This window comes from Ananas comosus, linkage group 12 (genome assembly GCF_001540865.1).
Source record: "Ananas comosus cultivar F153 linkage group 12, ASM154086v1, whole genome shotgun sequence".
NCBI lineage: Eukaryota > Viridiplantae > Streptophyta > Magnoliopsida > Poales > Bromeliaceae > Ananas > Ananas comosus.
The window spans coordinates 6,026,801-6,048,725 of NC_033632.1; the positions used below are offsets into that span (position 1 = coordinate 6,026,801).

The 21,925-nt window shown below is 37.2% G+C and overlaps 1 protein-coding gene across 7 annotated transcripts in view; it reads left to right on the forward strand.

Annotated features, from left to right (window-relative positions):
- The window catches only part of LOC109718540 (probable isoprenylcysteine alpha-carbonyl methylesterase ICMEL1), a 47,656-nt gene extending 25,967 nt beyond the window's left edge, over positions 1-21,689 (forward strand). The window contains exons 10-12 of one of the 7 annotated variants that reach the window (XM_020244810.1): positions 9,932-10,022; positions 11,209-11,402; positions 21,541-21,689. In XM_020244810.1, the coding sequence (XP_020100399.1) occupies positions 9,932-10,022; positions 11,209-11,379 (262 nt within the window). In that variant the 3' untranslated portion in view covers positions 11,380-11,402; positions 21,541-21,689. Of the gene's footprint in view, positions 1-9,931; positions 10,023-11,208; positions 11,604-13,486; positions 13,955-14,125; positions 14,269-21,540 lie in introns of those variants that run through there. The other 6 variants (XM_020244809.1, XM_020244811.1, XM_020244814.1 and 3 more) reach the window with 6 other exon arrangements.

Genomic DNA, 21,925 nt, shown 5'->3' on the forward strand with positions numbered 1-21,925 from the left:
TTCTTAGATCCCTAAATAGCCTACCAAACGATATCCACGTTTGGATCCCGAGGTTTTACCCCAAAAACATTTTTATACTCTAACTAGAGTAAACTTCGGAACCTTTGGTATAACTATCCAGTGTTTTGCACCCCCGCTTCAGCTAAAGCCGTAAGCCGCTTGGCTGCACTTCAAGAGCCGTTTTAGCCCGGCCCGGGGATTGATCTATTTAGAAGCTTGCTTAGGGTCCATTTGACCCATTCCAAGGCATAAAACCCAAAAACCCTAAGTTTACAAAGCTAGGGTTTAGTAGCTTACCCCAAGAGCTACACCAATGGGAAGAGGAGAGGGAGATGGAGGTGCTCAAAGCCTTCCTCTTGATCTCCTTCTTCTTCTCCTTCCTTATCTTCCTTTTTTTTTCCTTCCTCTCCTTCTTTCCTTTCTAGAGAGAGAGAGGGAGCAAGAGAGAAATGAGAGTGAGGGAGTGAAATGAGAGGGTGTGAGGGAGAGAGAGGGCTCAGCCCACTCAAATAAAAGCCATTTTGCATAAAAGCCCCTCAACTTTCACTCCTGTGCACTGCCCTCACTGGGTAGTTTTCGCGCGGAGGGACCGGTCGCCCCGACTTGGGACCGGTCCCCGAGAGCTTCCCTTGGGCGCACGCGTTCGGGAACCGGTCTCTCCCCGGGAGACCGGTCCTCGAGAGACCGGTCCTCACCTGAGAGACCGGTCCCCGAGAGCTCGACTTTCAGGACTTAGACAATTTTTGGCATTTCTCGCTGGGACCACGTTCGGGAACCGGTTCCTCCTTGCCAGGGACCGGTTGCATCATGCAACCCCGCAACACCCAGCCGAGGGAACCGGTCTCTCACCTCCAGAGACCGGTCCCCGAGAGCAACGTTAGCCCAAAAGTGCAGTTTGCACCATTTGCTCTCGCGGACTCAACTCCAAAGCACTTTTTGTGTTTTGGACATTTCCAACTCCCACCAAGGGTATACTTTCGACAAGTAGTCGATCCTGGGTGAAGTACAATCCTCGGATTTCGAGAATCCACTTCCTTACAGCCAATCTCCTAGAATAGACATGAACAATAGGGGGTCGAATAGTTGCCAATGGCGCAGAAATAGGTGTTGCAGGGCTGGACACTTGTCTAATAGTGTAAACAAGGAGATCATCTTCCTCCCCTTGACTTTCATAAATAGATGAAAGAGGAAAGAATGGAGTAGATGCAAAAAATGTAACATCTGCAGACACAATATATCGATCGAGAGTACGAGAGAAGCATCGATACCCCTTTTGCAGACGAGAATACCCAAGGAAGACGCACTTAAGGGACTTTGGATCCAATTTAATTACCTGTGGACGAACATCTCGCACAAAACACGTACTACCAAAAAGACGAGGTTCAATAGGAAATAAAGATTTAGATGGACACAAAACAGTACAAGGAATATTACCATCCAAGACAAACGAAGGCATGCGATTAATCAGAAAACAAACTGTGGAAACTGCATCAGCCCAAAAGTGTTTAGGAACTTTCATTTGAAAAAGAAGGGCACGAGCTACCTCAAGGAGATGTCGGTTTTTTCTTTCAGCAACTCCATTTTGGGATGGAGTGTCAACACATGAGGATTGATGAAGGATGCCATTCTGTATCATATAATTGTGAAAATTTTCTGAAAAATATTCTTTGGCATTGTCACTTCGCAATATACGCACAGAAACATTAAATTGTGTTTTGATTTCAGTACAAAAGGCACAAAAAATTGAGAATAGTTTTGAACTATTTTCATTAAATATAACCAAGTAACACGATAATAATCATCCACAAAGGTAACGAAATACTTAAATCTTGATTTGGAAACAATAGGACACGGACCCCAAATATCAGAATGAACTAACTCAAAAGGGGACGATGCCCGTTTATTGACTCTAGACACAGAAGGTGAACGATGATGCTTAGCAAACTGACATGACTCACAATCTAGACTGGACAAAGACTGAAACTGCGGAAACAATTTCTTCAAGGTGGATAACGAAGGATGTCCCAACCGACAATGGACCACAAAAGGAGTTAAATTACTGGAGCAAGCAAGAGACCTCGGCACCTGGTTGTCAAGGATATAGAGACCTCCAGACTCATGTCTTCTACCAGTAATCTGCTTCGTCGTAAGATCCTGAAACAAACAATGATCGGGAAAAAATAAGACAACAATTTAAAGCTTGGGTGAGTTTACTAACAGATAGTAAATTGAAAGAAAAGTAGGGTAAACATAAAACAGATGACAAAGAAATTGATGACGTTGGGTTTGCAATGCCAGAATCCTTGACACAAGAGGTGGATCCATCAGCTAAAGTAATAGCAGAAGATGTTATATAAGACTGAACGGCAGATAAAAGACTAGAGTTACCTGTCATATGGTCTGTAGCACCAGAATCAATGACCCATTTGGAATGGGAAGACACAAGGTATGATGTGGATTTACCTGACTCGGCGAGTGCAGTGATAGGAGAACTAGTGGACTTTAAGGATGCCTGATATTGGGAGAACTGTGCAAATTCTTCAGCAGACACCAAAACAGTTTTCTTTGAGGATGAGGTTTTCTCTGAGGATGGGGTTGTATACTCCCCGGCTGCCATGTTGGCCATCTGAGTTGGTTTTTATTTTGAAGTTTCAAACATGTGCGCTTTGTATGACCAGGTTCATGACAGTAATAGCAAACAACTCCAAAATCTCGATTAGATGCAGTCTCTCCATGACGGTGATTACCTCTATTGGCAGTAATCCCTCTATTGGCCCCTCTACTATTATGCCGTCTATTATCATTGCGACTCACAAGCGCGCTATTAGTAGATTGAGAAAATTGAGAAGTCTCCGTACGAAGTACTCGGGTGAAAGTATCATGCAAAGAGGAAATCTCAAAGCTAGAAAGAATCTGAGATTTAGCTGTCTCAAATTCTGGGGGTAAACCAGCAAGAAAACTCATAATCGCTATTTGCTCGCGTTGAACCTGCTGCACTTTTACATCAGGACTAAAGAGTAACAAAACATTAAGCTCTTCATAAACACGTTTAAAGTCCATAAAATAGGCTGTGAGAGACCAATCCTGCTTCTCAGATTGGTAAAATGCCTTACAAACATCATATATGCAGGAAAGGTTTCCTTTGCCAGAGTATAAAAAATGTAAATAATCCATCAATTCTTTCACAAACTCACAATGATTAATTAGACTAATTACCTCACTTTGAATGGAGTTCCTGAGTTGTAAGAACAATCGAGCATCTTCTCTCAACCAAGCTTGCTTTGTATCATCGTTCAATGGATCGCTAGTTAGGTGATCATCCTTATCAATGCTTCGTAGGTAAACACAAATCGTCTTGCCCCATTCCAGATAGTTGGAGCCATTGAGTTTGTGTTCTGTGATTTTGGTCATTATCGGGATTACATCGGCAATCACAGATTTTGGCTCACTCTTAGCAGACACAGTTTCAGACATGGCGTCTTGGACAACGAGACCAAGTCACAAAGCAGCTCTCAGGGCTGCACTCTACACCTCGCTGCGAGGCAAATAAAACAACCCTTGGTATGTCACCTAAGGATCAAAACAAGAACCAGATGCACGAACCTTAGACTGCAGCAGTAGCACCGATACTGTAGTCCTATACTGTAGCATCGTACTGTAGAAGTACTGTAGCGCCGTATTGTAGCGATGACTATAGCAGTACGTAGTGGTAGAGAAAAAAAAAAAGGAACGAGCAACGCCGATGAGATCCGGTGAGGGACAGCACTGGATCGCTATACCCTAGAATTAGGGTTTGGCTCTGATACCATGAAGAAGAGAATTCAAACTCTTCTTATTCATTCAATAATGAATTACAAAGATATATATACATAAATATTTCTATAATAAGACATTTAATAAGAAAAGATCTCTAAGGAAAGATGCCTAAAACTATGCTAGCTAAATAGGAACATAATATATACAATTTTGACTTTCCCTAACACTACTCTAGCTCTTCGCTTGCTTAATCCTCTTAACCTTTTGGGCCTAGCCACCGCCCAAAATGTTAAAACTGGGTTAATAAGTTTGACTCTATAATACTTTATATATAGGACTATTTCAAATTCTTGGGGTGTTAAATTCCTCCTCTCAAGCCCTAGCGTTCTCGTCAGGCTCAAGCACGCTAACAAGCATCCTCGTTATATTCATTTTGTTAGCCTTGTCATTCAAACCTTGGATTAGCCTGTCATTCATAGGCCCTGGATTGACTTGTTAGTACCAGACCCTGGATTAGCCTGTCATTCAGACCATGGCTAAGGCCAGACTTATCTCGCACTTCTGGCTGGTGATTATTGGCTTTGATATTAACTTGACGCCCCACTTTCGACTTTCTAGTGGGTCATCCATCCTATAACTACTTAGCCCTGATCTAGCTTAACTCTCTCAACTTTTTGGGCCTAGTCACCCCCTAACATGCTATAGTCGGGTTAAGAGGTTTAGCCCTATTATACCTTATATATAGAATTATTCCAAATCCTGTGGGTGTCACATTCCTTAACGGGTAAGAGGACGCGATCGAGGACGTTATAACAGGTATAATCACTATACCTGCTTGCTCCTTTTGTTTTACACTTAATCTTACGATTTGTAGTGGTGGATGAGTATATCCATCATGGACTTGAAATCTATGCTTGATTACCGGTGCATGGTAGGTGGACAAGCATGCTTGTGTTATCCTATATGGGTTGGTCCAGTTACCTAAAACGTGAAGGTGTATCTATATTTTTAGTTGTCTCTTTGGTTTTGATCGTTTGATAAGGTTTGAGGGATTGGTGCTTAGGATGAAGTGAAAATGGACGATTAGATGTCTAGTGAGGATCTACGGTTGTCTGCGCAGAGCGTACAAGACTCGGAATTGTTCGGAGTGTTATATAATTGGGGCTTGTTGGCAAGTTTGGTGGCGTTGAGTGTTGAAGGGGCGATGGATGCTGGTAGTACGACCCGAAGGGTGATGGATGTAGAAAGCACGGCCTGGTGGGTGATAGATGCTGTGAGCACAACCTTTGAGGCAATGGCTATTTAGGACCAGAAGGTTGGGTGTCGGTTGTTGGTGTTTGATTGGTCTAGTGACAAAGGAATCTTTATGGATGATTTGCCACCTGCGAAATAGAGCAACTGTCCATTGCTAAGACTAGTGACCTGTTTAGTGATTGGGAAATCTGTAATCAAGTTTTGGGGACAAAATTTTCTGTAAGGGGGAAGTGATGTAGAACCCAAAGTTTTTATGGTAATTTTCGTATAGTTGGAGGGGCTATCGTATAATTGGATAGTTTTCAACGAAACAAAATCACTTTTCTCGAGGTCCGGCAGTGCCGTTAGTCATGAAAGGGACTTTCGTGCTATTAATGTTACTATTAGAACCTGGCCCAAGACACAACAGATTTGCTATGGATAGGATTTTCGCTATCCATACGGACAGGGTTTTCTCTATTTACACAGACAGAGTCTCTTCTGTACATGTACGACGTCGAGATACAAAGCATACACAAAATAATGTAAACAGAGATGATATACACATCCTACACTAGTTACTTAAAATAGCAGAATACAAGTACAACTAAAACTTAAACCATACAATCTTATCAACAGATAGAGCATCGAGAACACCTTGAGATAACCAGCATAAAGTAAAAGTACCACTAACTAACCATTAATCCAAATGCTTCATAAAGCCAACAAATAAATCGGCGATAAGGGATAACAAGAATTATAATAGGTAGACTAAGCAAATGAGTAACTACGGCACCGGTTGATGCTAGCTAATCAGCTTTATCTAGGCGCGAACCTCACACTGCGTACTGCATCTCATCACCTAACCCAACTGTAAAAATAGAGAGTGAGAAACATATAAAATATTTTCTAGTAGATATAACCAGCCGACGAAGATAAGCTGCACCTAATGGTCAACAAGGATAAGGTACTACATAAAAACATGATTATAACAATGATAAGATCTAGGTATCTAGGTCATAATATTATAAATGAATCATGAGTTACAGTAGCTAAAACAGGTGACGGCATGATATTAATATAGTAAAATAGAATCATAACTGTAGCTGAGTAATGTCACTACAATATAAGATAAAGTTATGGTATATGTGTCGAAGTAATGAAGCTGATCTACACAATTGTTATAATGAGAGTAATACATCTATAGAGATGTCTTTAGTCATAACTATATATCTATTGAGCTACAGTTCACCAAGTTACCCAATCATTGCCGATCGTTATAGGATCTTGGGAGACTCTTTGATCAACTGTAAGGTCACGATATGCAATTATGCATCAATCAACTGGTAGAATACCAACTAATCCAATCAGTGCTCATAATCATAGGATTTTGGGCAGCCTGTTATAATAGGATCTTTGGCAAGGCCGCTATCTGTTATCATAGGATTTGGGCAAGCGCTAAGCAGTTGGCACATGCCATATCTATCTGATCTAGACTCGCAGGTGGGGTCCAAACCACTTTTCTGAAAAAGAACACCTTTGGGCTTTGGCCATAGGTTGGATTAGACTGCCGTGCTGGTGTTCGTGAAATATACAATAGTGTCAAATGCTACATGATCAAACATAGTAGTATCCAACATCGGCATACATTGAGGAAACTCCTTAGGAGTGTCAGCGAACCCAAATAAGGTCTAAAATCATATCAAAATGTCCAATAATAGAAGATACATTTAGACTCTACATCTTACAAAGCAATACATATATAAGTAAATGACTTATATGGAATAACCAAAGTAAATCAACATGAGAGGTAAGCAGTAAAGGACATGTAAGGAAGGTGCAAATAAAGTGAATTATGGTTTAACAAGTATAGGAAAGGAAAATTGAGTAAGTGACGACATTACCAACTTCGGATTGAAGCACCTACCTATGCTCTGAAGCACATGCCCCAAGTCTACGACCTCTGACACACTATCGGTCGACAGCAACGTTATCGAAGCATAGTTTTCGCAAAACGACCTTCGAAACCAACGTGAGTCACCAAATGACTACCCGATCGGCAATGCAACTACACATAGGTATTACAATCCCCTACAATGTCCCAAAATACACCAATGTAGGTGTCGGGATGACGTATGCAAATAGTGTGACAAAGGAGGCAACAACCACCAAACTTAGGTAGTTATATCAGCATACACCGATTTTGGTATAGAAACCATAGAGACATCATACATGCTTTTGTTGCTGATTTCAACAAGCGAAAATCTTCCCGAACAACTCCCACAAGTTCTGGAGCCCACACGTGCATTGCGTCAAAATGATGGTTTCTGCCCCTACAAGTCCCCAAGTTGTCATTTTCAGTGTCAGGACGACCAAGGACCACACGGTTAGTCCCAAGGGTTATTCCTACTTAGAAAACGACTACAACAGGGTTTTGGCGAGTGAAAGCACGGCTGCAACACCTGACCCAACAATTTAGCTGTAAAGGCTCGATATCACCTTTCTAGACACCGTTTCGGTGTCGGATGGACATATGGCACGCGTTCATCGCCATGACATCCACAACACTATTTTTGGCATGTCGGGAGAGCCCGCAGTCACATATACTCAGTTTTGGCTAGCAAGTAGATAACTTCAGCACCGAAGTCTTGATTTGTGCCGACTTCAGCGTCGGGATAGCATACAATACCCCCACTGCCACCAGAGACCAGTTACGATGGTCTGGTCAGTCGATAAGGCTCGTCCACCTATATGGGCAGCAGTGACGAAGGTTCTCCAAAATCGGAACCAAAACACGCTATCACGATCAATTTTGCGACATGTTGATGCGTCGTTGCAATCCATAAAACCCAGCAAGGGTCTTTAGGCCTCGGACAACCAATCCAGATATCAATCAAGACAGATTGATGATGCCCAACCAGCTACATGACACGAAAAGTGTCAAAACGGCTGTTGCGCCAAAGCCATGCACAATAACGCTATTTCATTAACGAATTTGATGAGAGCTCATTACCTACGCTCTCGCGGTCGGGCAACTAACTAGCGGCGTAAGTAGGTTGATGACGTGCCTTTGGTTGCCACACGTGGGCCACAGCGATGATCGGGGAGCGAGAGATGGCTACGCTGAGGGGATTTAGGTACGCTATGGTCACGCACCTCCTGGGGCTGTCCGAAGAGCTCCAACAAGGTGAGCATGGCATCAGGAATGGCCAAGAGATCGTCGTACTCCTAAGAACGAAAATCGCTTGCATTGAGATTGACCAGATAAGCAACCTCACCAGCGCGGCATTTCATCGAGCACAAGGGGGGCAGCGGTGAAAGCGATGGTTCAGGGCAGATTCGGCCGTAACTTAGGGGAGCATGGGCAAAGGTAGATGTCGAGGAGTGACGTGCTTGCCAGAATGAGTCTGGACGGAACATGAGCTCGGTCATAGAGAAGGTCCAGGGAGAAGCAGTAGCGGTTGCTTGGGGTAGCAGTGACTAGCCAAGGAGAAGTTGAGGGAGGTTCATTAGAGGGGGAAAGGTGCCAAGGAGGCGGTGGCCGCATTTGAGGGAGTGGCTATAGCAGCTGCTTGCTTGAAAGAGGCAAAAATGGAGAGATAGAAAGTGGATTCTCGGTTTGAGGGTTTGCCTGTCGGCCAGGGATGGTTGGACGGGGTAGAGCGACTCCGACAGGCTGCCAGATGGCGACAACGGCCTTGAGCCGCGGATCTCCAAAAACGGGAGAGAGGGAGAGGGAGAGAGATATATTGAGAGGGATCGAGAAAGAGCCTCGAGAAGGTCGCCGATGGGCGGCGCTGACCGGAGGATGGCCGCTGGCATCGGGAGTGGGCGGTGACCGAGGTTGAGGAGAGGAAGAGGGGGAAAAGAGGGGTTGGGGGAGAGAGAGGTTATAGGATTTTAGGGCTTTATTTTTTTTCATTTTGTAACAATTGCAAGAAAGGTCTTTTGACTGTTCCCTTCTTGCCTACATCCCCACAACACAACGCATTTTTGCGCAGGAGCCCTATTAGAAGTGAAATTTTGCAATTTCACATATAAAATATCGTGTTTTTTGCAAGAAAACCCCCTGATAAATTTTAATTCTCAATCTTCATGTTTGTGCCATTTTGCACAACAATCCCCAAATTTCGTGAAACTTTAATTGATGTGTCCCTCTCCGAGCCTACTACTTTCATATTAGTCTATTCGCTCGCCAAAGCTCTTAAAATTTTGACATAAAATGATAACTTTTTTGCGCATTGCCTTTTTTCCTTATTTCATAGAATTGATTTAGCTCTCTGGTTCACAGTTCCTTGCTCTAAACTCACTCCCATGTGTGTTTTGCACATAAGTTTCTCCAGATGCAAAACCTCACAATTTGACACATGAAATGCCACCCTTTTACATAAAACTTCATTATATCGGTTTCTCTCTTGCCCCTTTTTTTATTTTCAAAATATCACTTTATCGCACTAAATAGTACGAAAATCCCTTTCATAACTTACGGCACTGCCAAACCTCGAGAATGGTGATTTTTGTTTCGTTAAAACTGCCCAACTTCACGATAGTCCACTATCCTTAATGAAAATTACTGTAAAAACTTTGGGTTCTACACTTGATGTGACTATTAACTTCTGTAGAAGTTCTAGTGGAATTTGGAATTGATCTGTTTGAGAATCCTTGGCAACTTTTCTGTTAAAAACCTTGAACAATACTGCTGAAGCCAGAAGCAGAACTTTTAAATCAGAACTTTTGCTTTTTTAGATCCGAGAATTAATTTTGGTTCGATGGACAGACACTTATGGGTGGAAATGCCAAGCAGGCGATTAATCTTGCTATTGTATCAACTTCTTTTTCAAATACCTTGTGTAGAATAATATTCTCTTTTGGAAATTTTATATGCAACTCTTCACCTGTAAGCCTGAGAATAGCAGCTACTGACTCTGATATCTACATGCAGTAAGGCTTTTGCTGATGCCCTTCGTAGTAATGGTGGCAAAGTTGATCTAGTTCTCTTTGAAGGAAAAACTCACACGGATTTGTTTATTCAGGTAATCAATAAGCAAATCATTTTTTATAACAAAATGAGTAAGTTTCATTCTTTGTTGTTTTCCCTTAATTTTGCTAGATTTTGTTGGATTCAGAATTTGTATAACTATACATACCCATGAGGGTTTATAAATGCATTATTTCTTTTTTTTATATTGTACCTCTTAAGCTCTTTAGTAGTGAGTCGGCATAATGGTACTTGCTCGGTTACACTTGGAGCCAATGTTTGAAGTTTCTGTTTTAGTTGGGGTGTATGATTATCATTTTCAACATTTTGAATCGGTTATGGTAGTTTTGCCTCTTAAAGAAAATTTGAAAGTATTGAAAAATTATTAAAATTTGGAACAAAATAAACAAAGTAAAGCAATGAATGTCAGTGCCCTTAGACTTACAGAGCTTGACATACTGTTTGGGTAGCTTGCACTGCACCATGCATCTTAACTGGATTACTTTTTGTTTATCTATCAGAAAGATCCAACTTAAAATTCTTTTTGTTCAATTCCCTCGAGTCCTTGTAGTTTCAGCTGGCAAGTGGGAGTTCTCAGTCAATTTTAGTTTCTCTTATTTACCACGCATACCTTCTGACTGCACTTGTTCACCCTTTAAACTAACAATTCACTTAGACAGGTGCAGAAATATTCTATACTAGCACGAAATGGTAAATACATGGTCAAAATATGTTTAGTTCAAATTATCAGCATTCTAACTCTGCACAGAAGTATCTATTGGTCTATTACACTGTTATCCAACATATGCATGGTAAATAGCTATATTATGCACAAACACTGATTTGGTTAGTGTTAATATTAATTAGGTGCAGTTAAGCACTCATCTCATTTAACTTCAGATGAACAAGCTTGAACTACCTTTGGTGTCTGCTTGTAACAATATAGTGATACTATTACAGATTTAATGTAATAAGACTCATTTTGCTTGCAGCTCTTGTTTGCACCGACTTTATTATTTATTATTTTCTGTAGAAGCTTTTAACTGTGCTATCAGGTTTTGCATTAGATTTGCATTAGATTCTTGTTAATATCATTGTCCTCCTTCATTTCTACCCTTTTAACTATTACAAAAGTTTATAAGATGACTAGTAAATACTGCTAAATGCTGTATACCTCCAAAAGTGTTTAAATTTTGAATTTTTTTGAAGCTGAACTTTTTTTGATCAAATTGGCATTTTAGGATCCTCTTAGAGGTGGTAGAGATGAGCTGCTCGAAGATATAGTTGCAATGATTAATTCTGATGATGATGATGCATCTACACATGCTAACGATGTCATAGCGGGTTCTCCTGCACGGCGCCTTGTTCCAGAATTCATGCTAAAACTTGCTCGCAGAATTAGCCCTTTCTGAAGCGTCTTTATTCGAATTTCGAGGTGATGAATCAACTTCTCTTAATGGCTACTCTAGTTCTTTCATTCACTTGTTTTTTGAATTAATTGCATATATATACCTGGAAAGTAGTGAAATTATAGTTAATGCCTCAGCAAAGTTGTAATAATTAACATAAAATCTGTTATGTAAATTACGCCATTGGTCACTAAACTTATAACAGAATTTTCACTTAGGTCACCACACTTCTACTAGTTGCTATTTGTTGTACTAATTGCTAATTTCTGTAGTCCTTCCCCTATGACAAGCTCCAATTCAATTTTTCTGATGGAGATGATGTGGCAGCTGATTTAGCTATCACATTATCTTGAAAGATGACACTGGGTGATGTAACAGCTGATTCAATTACTATTTCATCTTAAGCTGTTGGAAGGCAATAACCCTATAGGGCTAATCTCTCTTGTGTTGTCTTCTGAACTATTTATGCTTATTTTGTAAATTTATACCTTAGGAGCCTTTTCCAAAACCCCAGCAGTTGAATAACTGAAGTTAAGTATTTGCATCGAAAGAAATGCACATTGAATGCATCAATAGTTGAGTAGCTTTTTTAAACAAACAAGCTTGTTGCCTTCGCCAAAATATTCCACTCATGGAAGAAAGGGGGAAAAATTTTATGAGTTTCCTCTCTTGCTATTCTGCTTCAAGTTTGTGGGATGAAAGGGAATGCGTAGTCTAATTTAATTCATGTGTGAAATTATGTCTAGTGCACATTTATTTATTTTTTACTAAACAACCTAAACTTTGGTGTTTGTTGGTTATTTTTGGTTAATTTTTACTCTTCATTTCATTAACCGGCAAGCACCACAGAAATAGTAGGTACACATTGTTGTTGAACACTTGTAAATTCATTTAATCTTTCTTCTTCATATTTCAATAAGCTGCGTTACTTCAGTATTATTAGGCTCTTTTATTTCTTTGTAAACCCACTATTCACTAAGAAATACAATTAGAATTGATAAATTTTCTTTTCAACCACATTTGCTACGAAATGAAGTGATTTTTGTTGTCATGAAATTGTTGATGGCTTGATATTTTTATTCATATTTACGTCAAATTTGGTTTACTACCAATTTCCCCGTTAAGGGTGAATTTTGGTTGGGACATTCATTTTACTACATGTGATCATTCGGAAGTGATCCAATGATCGGATAATGGATCTCCAGCACGGATTTAAGTCATGTGGCACAGGGTTATGTCGAAAATTTGCCAGTATAGTACAACACGATGCGTGCCGGGCTGTGCCGATGAGTGCCGGTCAAAAAAAAAATATTTGCTGACACATAATGGCATGAATTATCTATTTTCTTTAGCAACAAAATTTTTTAATTGCTTATTATGTATCTTTATCAAAATTTTTAAACTTTATTGAGAAAATTATTTACTAATTTAAAGAAAAGAGGGTTTTGAGTTGTGCCATCGGTATGGGAACTGTATCAGGACGGTATCTTGTTGGTACGATACGGCACAGTGGATATGATCTGTGTCGATGGACGCTTAAATACTTGATCTCTAGTTATAGTTCCTAAAGGTCAACTCAGAAAGGTTTTTTTACCTTTTTCAAATGGTTTTAAGTGAACTAGCATGCACGGTTAGTGTGCCGTTGAAAAGCTTCAAGTAATTTGTGAATGGAGTTGTTATTTGTCCCATCTAACATGCAAATTTCATGCATTTGGCCGGTTATTTTGCATGAGTAGCAAACCCCTTTTTGTTCAGCTTTGATCATCTATGGTGGCCGTTTGGTTAGATGTAATTACAAATGCAGTGTAGTTGGAGATGCATGCAGTTGAAAATGCAGTAGTTGCAACTACATGCATCCTGTTTGGTTGGATGTAGTAGAAAGCGTTGCAATTATAAATAATTTGTTTGCTTGCATGCAGTTGAGAAATATTTTGTAAAATTTTATCATTTTATATATATGATGGTGAGATTACCTCCAATATAAAAAAGAAAAATATTTGTTGTTTAAAAAATAATTAAGAAGGTAAGCATACATTTTGTTTAAAGTTACTTTTTTCAACTACTGTAGTTGGAACTGCGGCTAATTTGAGCGTATTTCGAACTGTTGCAGTGAGGCCTCCTCCTGCAATTCCTACTGCAGCAGTTGGAGTTAAGTATATCAAGCCAAATTCAATGCAAGCAGTTACAATTGCAATGCAGTTGTAATTGCGTGCTACTAAACGGCCCCCTAGTGTACGCGCACATCCATTCACAACGCTGTCTCTGCCTTTCTTCCGACCTAATAGATTAAATCCAACTGTCCAATTTTTAAATTGAGAAAACACTAACTAATTGAGTTGTGACAATTGGAGTGTAAGATTGGATGGACTATGAACGGCATTGCAGTGCACTGATGTGCAGCTGTACAGCCTACAATGGGTGCGGGCAATAAGTATTTGATCTAAATATAGGGTAAAATGTAGGACAGTCCCTGTATTATTCTGATATTACAACTTGTCCTTATATGTTTCGCTTTAATGCTTTATTCTCGAAAAATTCACATATATTACACTTCAGTTCTTGCTGTAAATAAAAAAAATCATGATGAGCAAATTTCGAGCTGAGTGGTCACTCGCATACTAGTAGTAGTTCTTTTCATTGTTATTTATCATATGTTATATTATGCTTATACATGCACTGTTCTGTACCTATCATGTAGTTGATGTTTTAGTTCATTGATGTTATTTTTCACTTCTGCTATGTTATATAGATTCTTAGCGTTGGAGTTTATTTCGTGTTAGATGTCTTGCACGCTCATGGGCTATGTTGGATCTTAGTCTTTATGCATATGCTCGGTTTCGAATCCTTGGTGTCGGGGATTCGCATGCAAATTGTAAGTTGATAGGTAGATACAAACTATTGGTTCCAAATCTATGGTTTCTTAGGGGCTCGTTGATTGTATGTAGTTGCAATTGTATTGTAATTATAATATATATATATATATATATATATATAGAGAGAGAGAGAGAGAGAGAGAGAGAGAGAGAGAGAGAGAGAGAGAGAGAGAGACTCTCTAGCTGGATATATACATGGCATCAGAAGATGTGTGTGATACGGGGCTCGCGCTCGGATTGGCGATNAGAGAGAGAGAGAGAGAGAGAGAGTGGGGCTACTATACTCTTATGAGTATTGGACCTTTCGTACTCATAAGTTGTTTTTGATGATAGGGCTTCCGAATCGACGATCCACTCCGTTAAATATGATTTAGAGTATTTGAAACTTCTAGAAAATAAATTTTATAAATTTTCGAAATCATAATAAAGTCCATCAAGCAGGCATAAAATGAACGGTCAAAATCGAACGACGTCCTAAAAATGGATGATCGGTTCCTTCAATTTAAGATCGGAGTTATTGATTTTTATCTAGGTAGTGAATAGAATTTTCTATTAAAAATTCAACCTATTTCAATTTTTTTACACCGTTAAACTAGCAAGTATCACATACCGACCGTTAAAAATTGTCAATTTTGTGAGCTTTTGATCGTAAGGTAAATGATGTCAAAAAATTATGAAATTTGATTTCTAGAAGTTTTAAATGCTCTAGATAATATTTAACGGTATAGATCGTCGATTCATAAGCTCGATCATGGAAAACAATTTATGAGTACGAGGGCGATTGTACTCATAAGAGTATAGTAGCCGGACTCTATATATATATACATATAGAGTCCCGCCGGGATACTATCGATAGCACGAAACATTTTGTGCTATCAAGTTTTCTGCCGTTAGATTCACCTCTTTTATCATTTTCATCCGTTCGATTATACTATTTAGCTAACCACCCAATCAACCCTAGGGGGCCAACATCATTCTAACCGCACATCTTTTAATCCAAGGGTAGAAAACTTAATAGCATAAAGTCATTAGTGCTATTAATAATATCCCAGCCTAGTTCTATATATACATATAGAATTAGGCTACTATACTATCTATAGTACCGGCGCTCCGATACTATAGTCTTGTTTTCAATCTTAGGGTGTTCAAATTAACGATCCACACCGTTAAATATGATCTAGGGTATATGAAGTTCTTAGGAATAAAATTTTAGTTTTTTTCGACATCGTTTACTTAGTAAATAAATTATGTCAAAATGGACGGTGGAAATTGAATAATCTTTAAAATTTGAGCATAGGACTTTTAAATTCAATATCAAGAATGTTAACCTTAATTTAGATAGTTTAAAGTATTTTCTATCAAAATTTGAAGAAATTTAGATTTTTCTACACCGTTAAACTTCAAACTCGCCATAGTAGCCATTGAAAATTGACAATTTTAAAATGGTTTGATCATAAAGTAAACTATGTTGAAAAAATATAAAATTTTATTTCTAAAAATTTTAAATACCCTAGATCAGTTTTAACGGTGTGGATCGTTGATTTGAACACCCTAAGATCGAAAACGAGACTATAGTATCGGAGCCCCGATACTATAGATAGTATAGGAGACTAGCTCTCTCTCTCTCTCTCTCTCTCTCTCTCATTCTATATATATATATAGCTAGGCTGGTATACTATTGGTAGTACGGAGGCCTTCGTGTTACCAAGTTATTTTCAATGATGCGACTTGCAAATCGACGATCGGCTCCGTTAGACTTGATCTACACTATGAAAAGTATTTGAAAACTAAATTTTATAATTTTTCGACATCATTTGGCTAGTGATCAAGAGGTCTAAAAATTGAAAATTTTAATGGTAGATGTGATGCGTTTGTAAATTTAATAGTATAAAACAATCCAAGATGAAATTTTTATAGAAATTTTTTTTCACTATTTAGAATNGATGAAATTTTTATAGAAATTTTTTTTCACTATTTAGAGTAAAATCAGTACTTCTGATCTTAAATTCAAGTCTTTTATCATCATTTTTTAAGAGATTTTTATTTTCAGCCGTTTATTTTTAGACTACTCGTTTGATAAGTAAATGACGCAGAAAAATTATGAAATTTAGTTTCTAAATACTTTTAATAGTGTAGATCAAATCTAACGGAGCTGATCGTCGATTTGGAAGTCGCATCATTGAAAACAACTTGGTAGCACGGAGGCCTTCGTGTTACTGATAGTATACTAGCCTAGCGCTCTCTCTCTCTCTCTCTCTCTCTCTCTCTCTCTCTNTTCTTAGGGGCTCGATGATTGTATGTAGTTGCAATCATACTGGAATTATAATATATATATATATATAAGTTTGATGTTTGTTTTGATGTATTTGAATTTAAGTGCTATAGTTAAGAGTTGCATAAGGTAAGTCAATTGCAGCAGTTAGAACTACGTGAAAATTGGCCGTAGTTTCAGGTATTGTAGCTAAAAAGAGTATATTTAAATAAAAGATAAGGTTCTCTTTTTAATCATCTTTTAAATAAAAGATATATTTTCTTCTACATTGGAGAAAATTTTGCTACTTTGTATATAAAATGATAAAATTTGTAGAACTATACTACTATACTATTAATAGCACCAAGTCATTGGTGCTATTAGTATTTTGGCCATTGGATGAAGGGATGTACGGTTAGAATGGTAGTAATCCTCTAGGGTTGAATGAGTGGTTGGTTGGTTGGTTGAATAGTATGATCTAATAGATGTAGGGGTGTCAACGAGTCGAACACGGGCGAGCTGAGGCCAGCTCGTGTTCTGCTCGTTTATTTATTAAACGAGTCGAACACGAGCTGGCTTGTTAAAGTATCGAGTCGAAAAATTAAACTCGTGTTCGGCTCGTTAATAAACAAGTCGTATACGACTATACGAGGTAGCTCACGAGCTGACCAACGAACAATAAGTTAAATAGATTAGATTGGATATATATAAGAAAATAAATTTATAAAATCTTATCCGTTAGATTTTGATCTAATGGTTAAAACTTTACATATAAATGAGTTTTTTATAATTGAGCTCTATATATTATATAAATATAAAATATATGTATTCGAGCTGTTATCGAGCCGAACACGGTGAGCTTGTGTTCGGCTCGTTTATTAAACGAGCTGAAAAATTCAGCTCGTGTTCGACTCGTTTACTGAACGAGCGATTCGATCTTAAGCTCATTTCGAACCGAATACGAGCTGCCTCGCGAACAGCGAACTGGATTGCCACCTCTAAACGGATGAAAATGGTCAAATGAATTTAGGTTTAACGGCGAAAAATTCGATAGCACCAAACACTGGGTGCTATCGACAGTATAGTAGTCCGACTCAAATTTGTAAATACAAGTTCTTAATATATAGCTAAACAAATTATCTATTGCTGCAGTGCTTTCTGCCAATCCAACTAAATAAGATGTACAAAATTGTAAATATTATATTTGTAACCGCATGCATAAGTAATTATATTGTGTGTGTAGTTTTATCCAACAAAGCAGTCGCTTAAAGTTTTGGACCGGACGGGTCGTCACGGAATTGCAACATTCTGGGCTCAATTGGGCTGCGGTTCAGCGGTAACTTCTAAGTCCGAACAGTCCAGTTGAGCCCTACTGGATCCACGCCGCCTGCGTGGTTAATCCACAAACAACGACACCAAGCAGTAGGAGTAGAGTAATATAACACATACTAATATCATAGTATATAATATATATATATATATAATTATATTATATATATATATATATATATACTATATATATAAATATATAGTAAGGGGCTACTTATGATCGAGAAGCACGGAGCGCTTCTATTGCTTTCAGGCTCGTTTTCAGATATTGCGCACTTTTCGAATCGGTCGATCGGCCTCGTTAAACTTGAATCTAGAGTATGTTGGAGTAGCATCAGAAAATAAATTTTATTATTTTGTCGATATCATTTCCTATTGATCGAATGGGCTCAAAATCAAACAAATTTCATGGCGTAGTAAGCCGCTTTGCAAGTTTTAACGGGTAGAAATATCCAAATCAGTGAATTTTTGATAGAAAAATATTTATACTATATAAAACAAGATCAATATCTTTGATTTAAAATTTTAATGTCATAATTATTACATTTTATAATATTTTTATTTTGCAGCCGTTTGATTTGAGCCGCTTCGTTCGCTAAGGCAAATGATATCGTAAAATCATAAAATTTATTTTCAGGTACTTCAATATATTCTAGATCAAGTTTAACGGAAGACCGATCACTTGATTCGGAAAGTGCAACATCCCGAAATACGTCAGCTGGAAGTACGGGAGGCTCCGGGACTTCTGATAGCATAGTAGCCTCACTCATATATATATTATATTATATATTATATATATAATATATATATATATATATATATATATAATAATATATATATGTATATAATTTGTTTTGAAGTAAAAATATTAAATATTTCTTTGTGCGTTCGCTATATTTGCACTTTTTAGGTAGCGGTTTTATTTCAAGTGTTGCGCCTCAATTACTTTCATTGGGGCTAGGCCCCGGTATATTGTAAGGACCTATCAATTTCCGCCTGATATGTATTGTACTAACACTGCTATAGCATATTTGAGCTTCATTCCACCACTTATAGAGGAAAGGTGGGTAGCTCAAGTGCTAATATACAAATACACATTATTTGTTATTAATTATTACATCATTTTATTTAGTTTCTTTAAATAAATGATTTATCTATATTACGAAAGAAGCAAATATATATATATATAGAGCTGAGGCTACTATGCTATCGGAAGCCCCACGAAGCCGTTCCGTATTCTAGCTCGTTTTCGAGGTGTTGCGACTTTCGAATCGTCGATTCGGCTCGTTAAACTTGATCTAGAAGTATTTTTGAATACTAGAAATAAATTTTATCAAATACTGTTTTACGATATGCATTGACCTATGTGAACGAAGGTGGGCTCAAAAATTAACGGCTGAAATAAATCTTACAAATGTAATAATATGACATTAAAATTTAAAATCAAAGATATTGATCTTGTTTTTATAGTATAAAGAATTTTCTATAAAATTTCACTTGATTTGGATATTTCTACACCGTTAAACTGCAAAGTCACTACGCGTCATTGAAATTTGTTATATTTTGAGCTCATTCGATCACTAGATAATATTAATCTCCATGAGAAATGATATCGAAAAAAGGAATGAAATATAAAAATTTATTTTTAGATATTCAAAATACTCTTCAGATCAAGTTTTATTCAGATTTGTTATTTTATAATTTTTTTCTATATTGTGTTTCTTAGTTTCACTATTTTTTATTAGTTCGATTATTTTCTTTATTGGTACTTTCTCCTGTTTGGGACCGCCGGGGGAGGTTTTCATTTATAACGGAAGGAGAGACCCCAAGGCCAGATCCGACGTATTCGAAGTACGCAACATCAAAAACGAGCTGGGGAGGGAAGCACGGAAGAGTCCGTGTTTCAATAGCCATAGTTAGCCTCATTATATATATATATATATATATATATATATATATATATATATATATATATATAGAGCTAGGCTGGTATACTATCGGTAGCACGGAGGGCTCCGTGCTACCAAGTTGTTTTCAATGATGCAGCTTCCAAATCGACGATCGGCTCCGTTAGACTTGATCTACACTATTGAAAGTATTTGGAAACTAAATTTCATAATATTTTGGCATCATTTATCTATCAAATGAGTAGTTTAAAAATGAACGGCTGAAAATAAAAATCTCATAAAAAATAATGATAAAAGTCTTGAATTTAAGATCAGAGGTGCTGATCTTACTCTAAATAGTGAAAAGAATTTTCTATAAAAATTTCATCAGATTTGGATTGTTTTACACCGTTAAATTCACAAACGCATCACATCTACTATTAAAATAGTCAATTTTGAGACCTTTTGATTACTAGCCAAATGATGTCAAAAAATTATAAAATTTAGTTTCCAAATACTTTTAATGGTGTAGATCATGTCTAACAGAGCCGATCGTCGATTTGGAAGCCACATCATCGAAAACAACTTGGTAGCACGGAGCCCTCCGTGCTACCGATAGTATACCAGCCTAGCTCTATATATATATATATATATATATATATATATATATATATATATATATATATATGGTGGATTGCGTGCAGTTCTTATACCCAATATGTTTATTTGATTAAAAAAAAAGAGTACTTTTCACTTTTTTTTTTGCAAATAATCATTATATGTCACTCAGGTAGCATGCGTTGTAACTTGTAAGTTAGAAAATCATAACAAAAAAATGAACATCCATTTTCCTTCATATTTAATTATATAGAAGTTGTGTTTAATTAAGGCAATGATGCCAAATAAGACCCTAAAATTTTGATCATAATTTCAAATTCTTATTAGCTGTTTCATTCCCTAAATAGAATGATTTTAACTGCAGTCATTTCAAGTGTACCATTTCATATTTAGGTGCTTTATTTTCTGAAATGATTGGGACTAAAAGTAGAAATAGAAGCTCGCAGCACTTATCTATATCTTACTACAAATTAACGAGTTTAAAAAAATCTAGGGTAAAATTCAAATACCCCTTTGTGGTTTCATAATTTCTCACTTTTGTATCCTGTGGTTTAAAGTGTATTAAGTTAGTCTCTATGGTTCCGCACTTTTTCACTTTAGTATCCTATGGTTTAAAGTGTATCAAGTTAGTACCTTGTGGTTTTATTTTTTTTTTCTTTATTATCCATTTTACTAATTTTTTTCGTTAAGTCTGTGATAATGTTAAAATTAAAGAGTACTAAAGTGAATATTCGATAAACCTAGATTGGATATCTGAAGTTTTTTGTATATAATTTAATGAAATATTAACGGAGGAAAAAAAAATCAGTGAAAAAATTAAAGCTAAAGGATACTAAAGTAAATATTTGATAAACCTAGATAGGATATATGAAGTTTTTTATATATAATTTAACGAAATATTAAAGGAGCCGACGAAAAAAAAAAAAAAGAAATTACAGGGTACTAAATTGATGCGCTTTAATCTATAGGGTACTAAAATGAGAAAGTACGAAACCACAAGGTACTAAATTGATACATTTTAAACCATAGAGTACTAAAGTAAGAACGTGTGAAACTACAGGGATGGTATTTAAAGTTTTTCCAAAAATATACAAATAGCGCACCCTATGCTAATATTCAATCATTTCAAGATATAAAAGAATGATTTTGAGAATCACTATATACAATATATCCAACCTCAATTACTCCTTTTCTTTTCCTTACACAGGTTCTACTCCGATTGCTCTTGGTGTTGATGATGCAGCATATCTCATTCATTCTTAAATCAATTAATATCGAATTAGCGCATGCTCACAAGCATCTTCCCTTTTTCTCTAATCTTCATTTGAATAATTTTTTTTAGAATAAAGAATACAACTCAATTATGTTCTTTAGCAAGTTTCTTCGCTGGCTTTGTCACGTGATTTATTTGATATAGAAAAATAGTCATGGGGACAAGTCGCATCATTGTTGTAATTATTATTATTATTATTATTAGGGAAACTTCAAAAAACCCCCACGTAGTTTCGTATTTTTTCACTTTACTACTCTATAATTTCAAGTGTATCAAGTTAGTATCCCATGGTTTTATACTTTCTCACTTTAGTATCCTG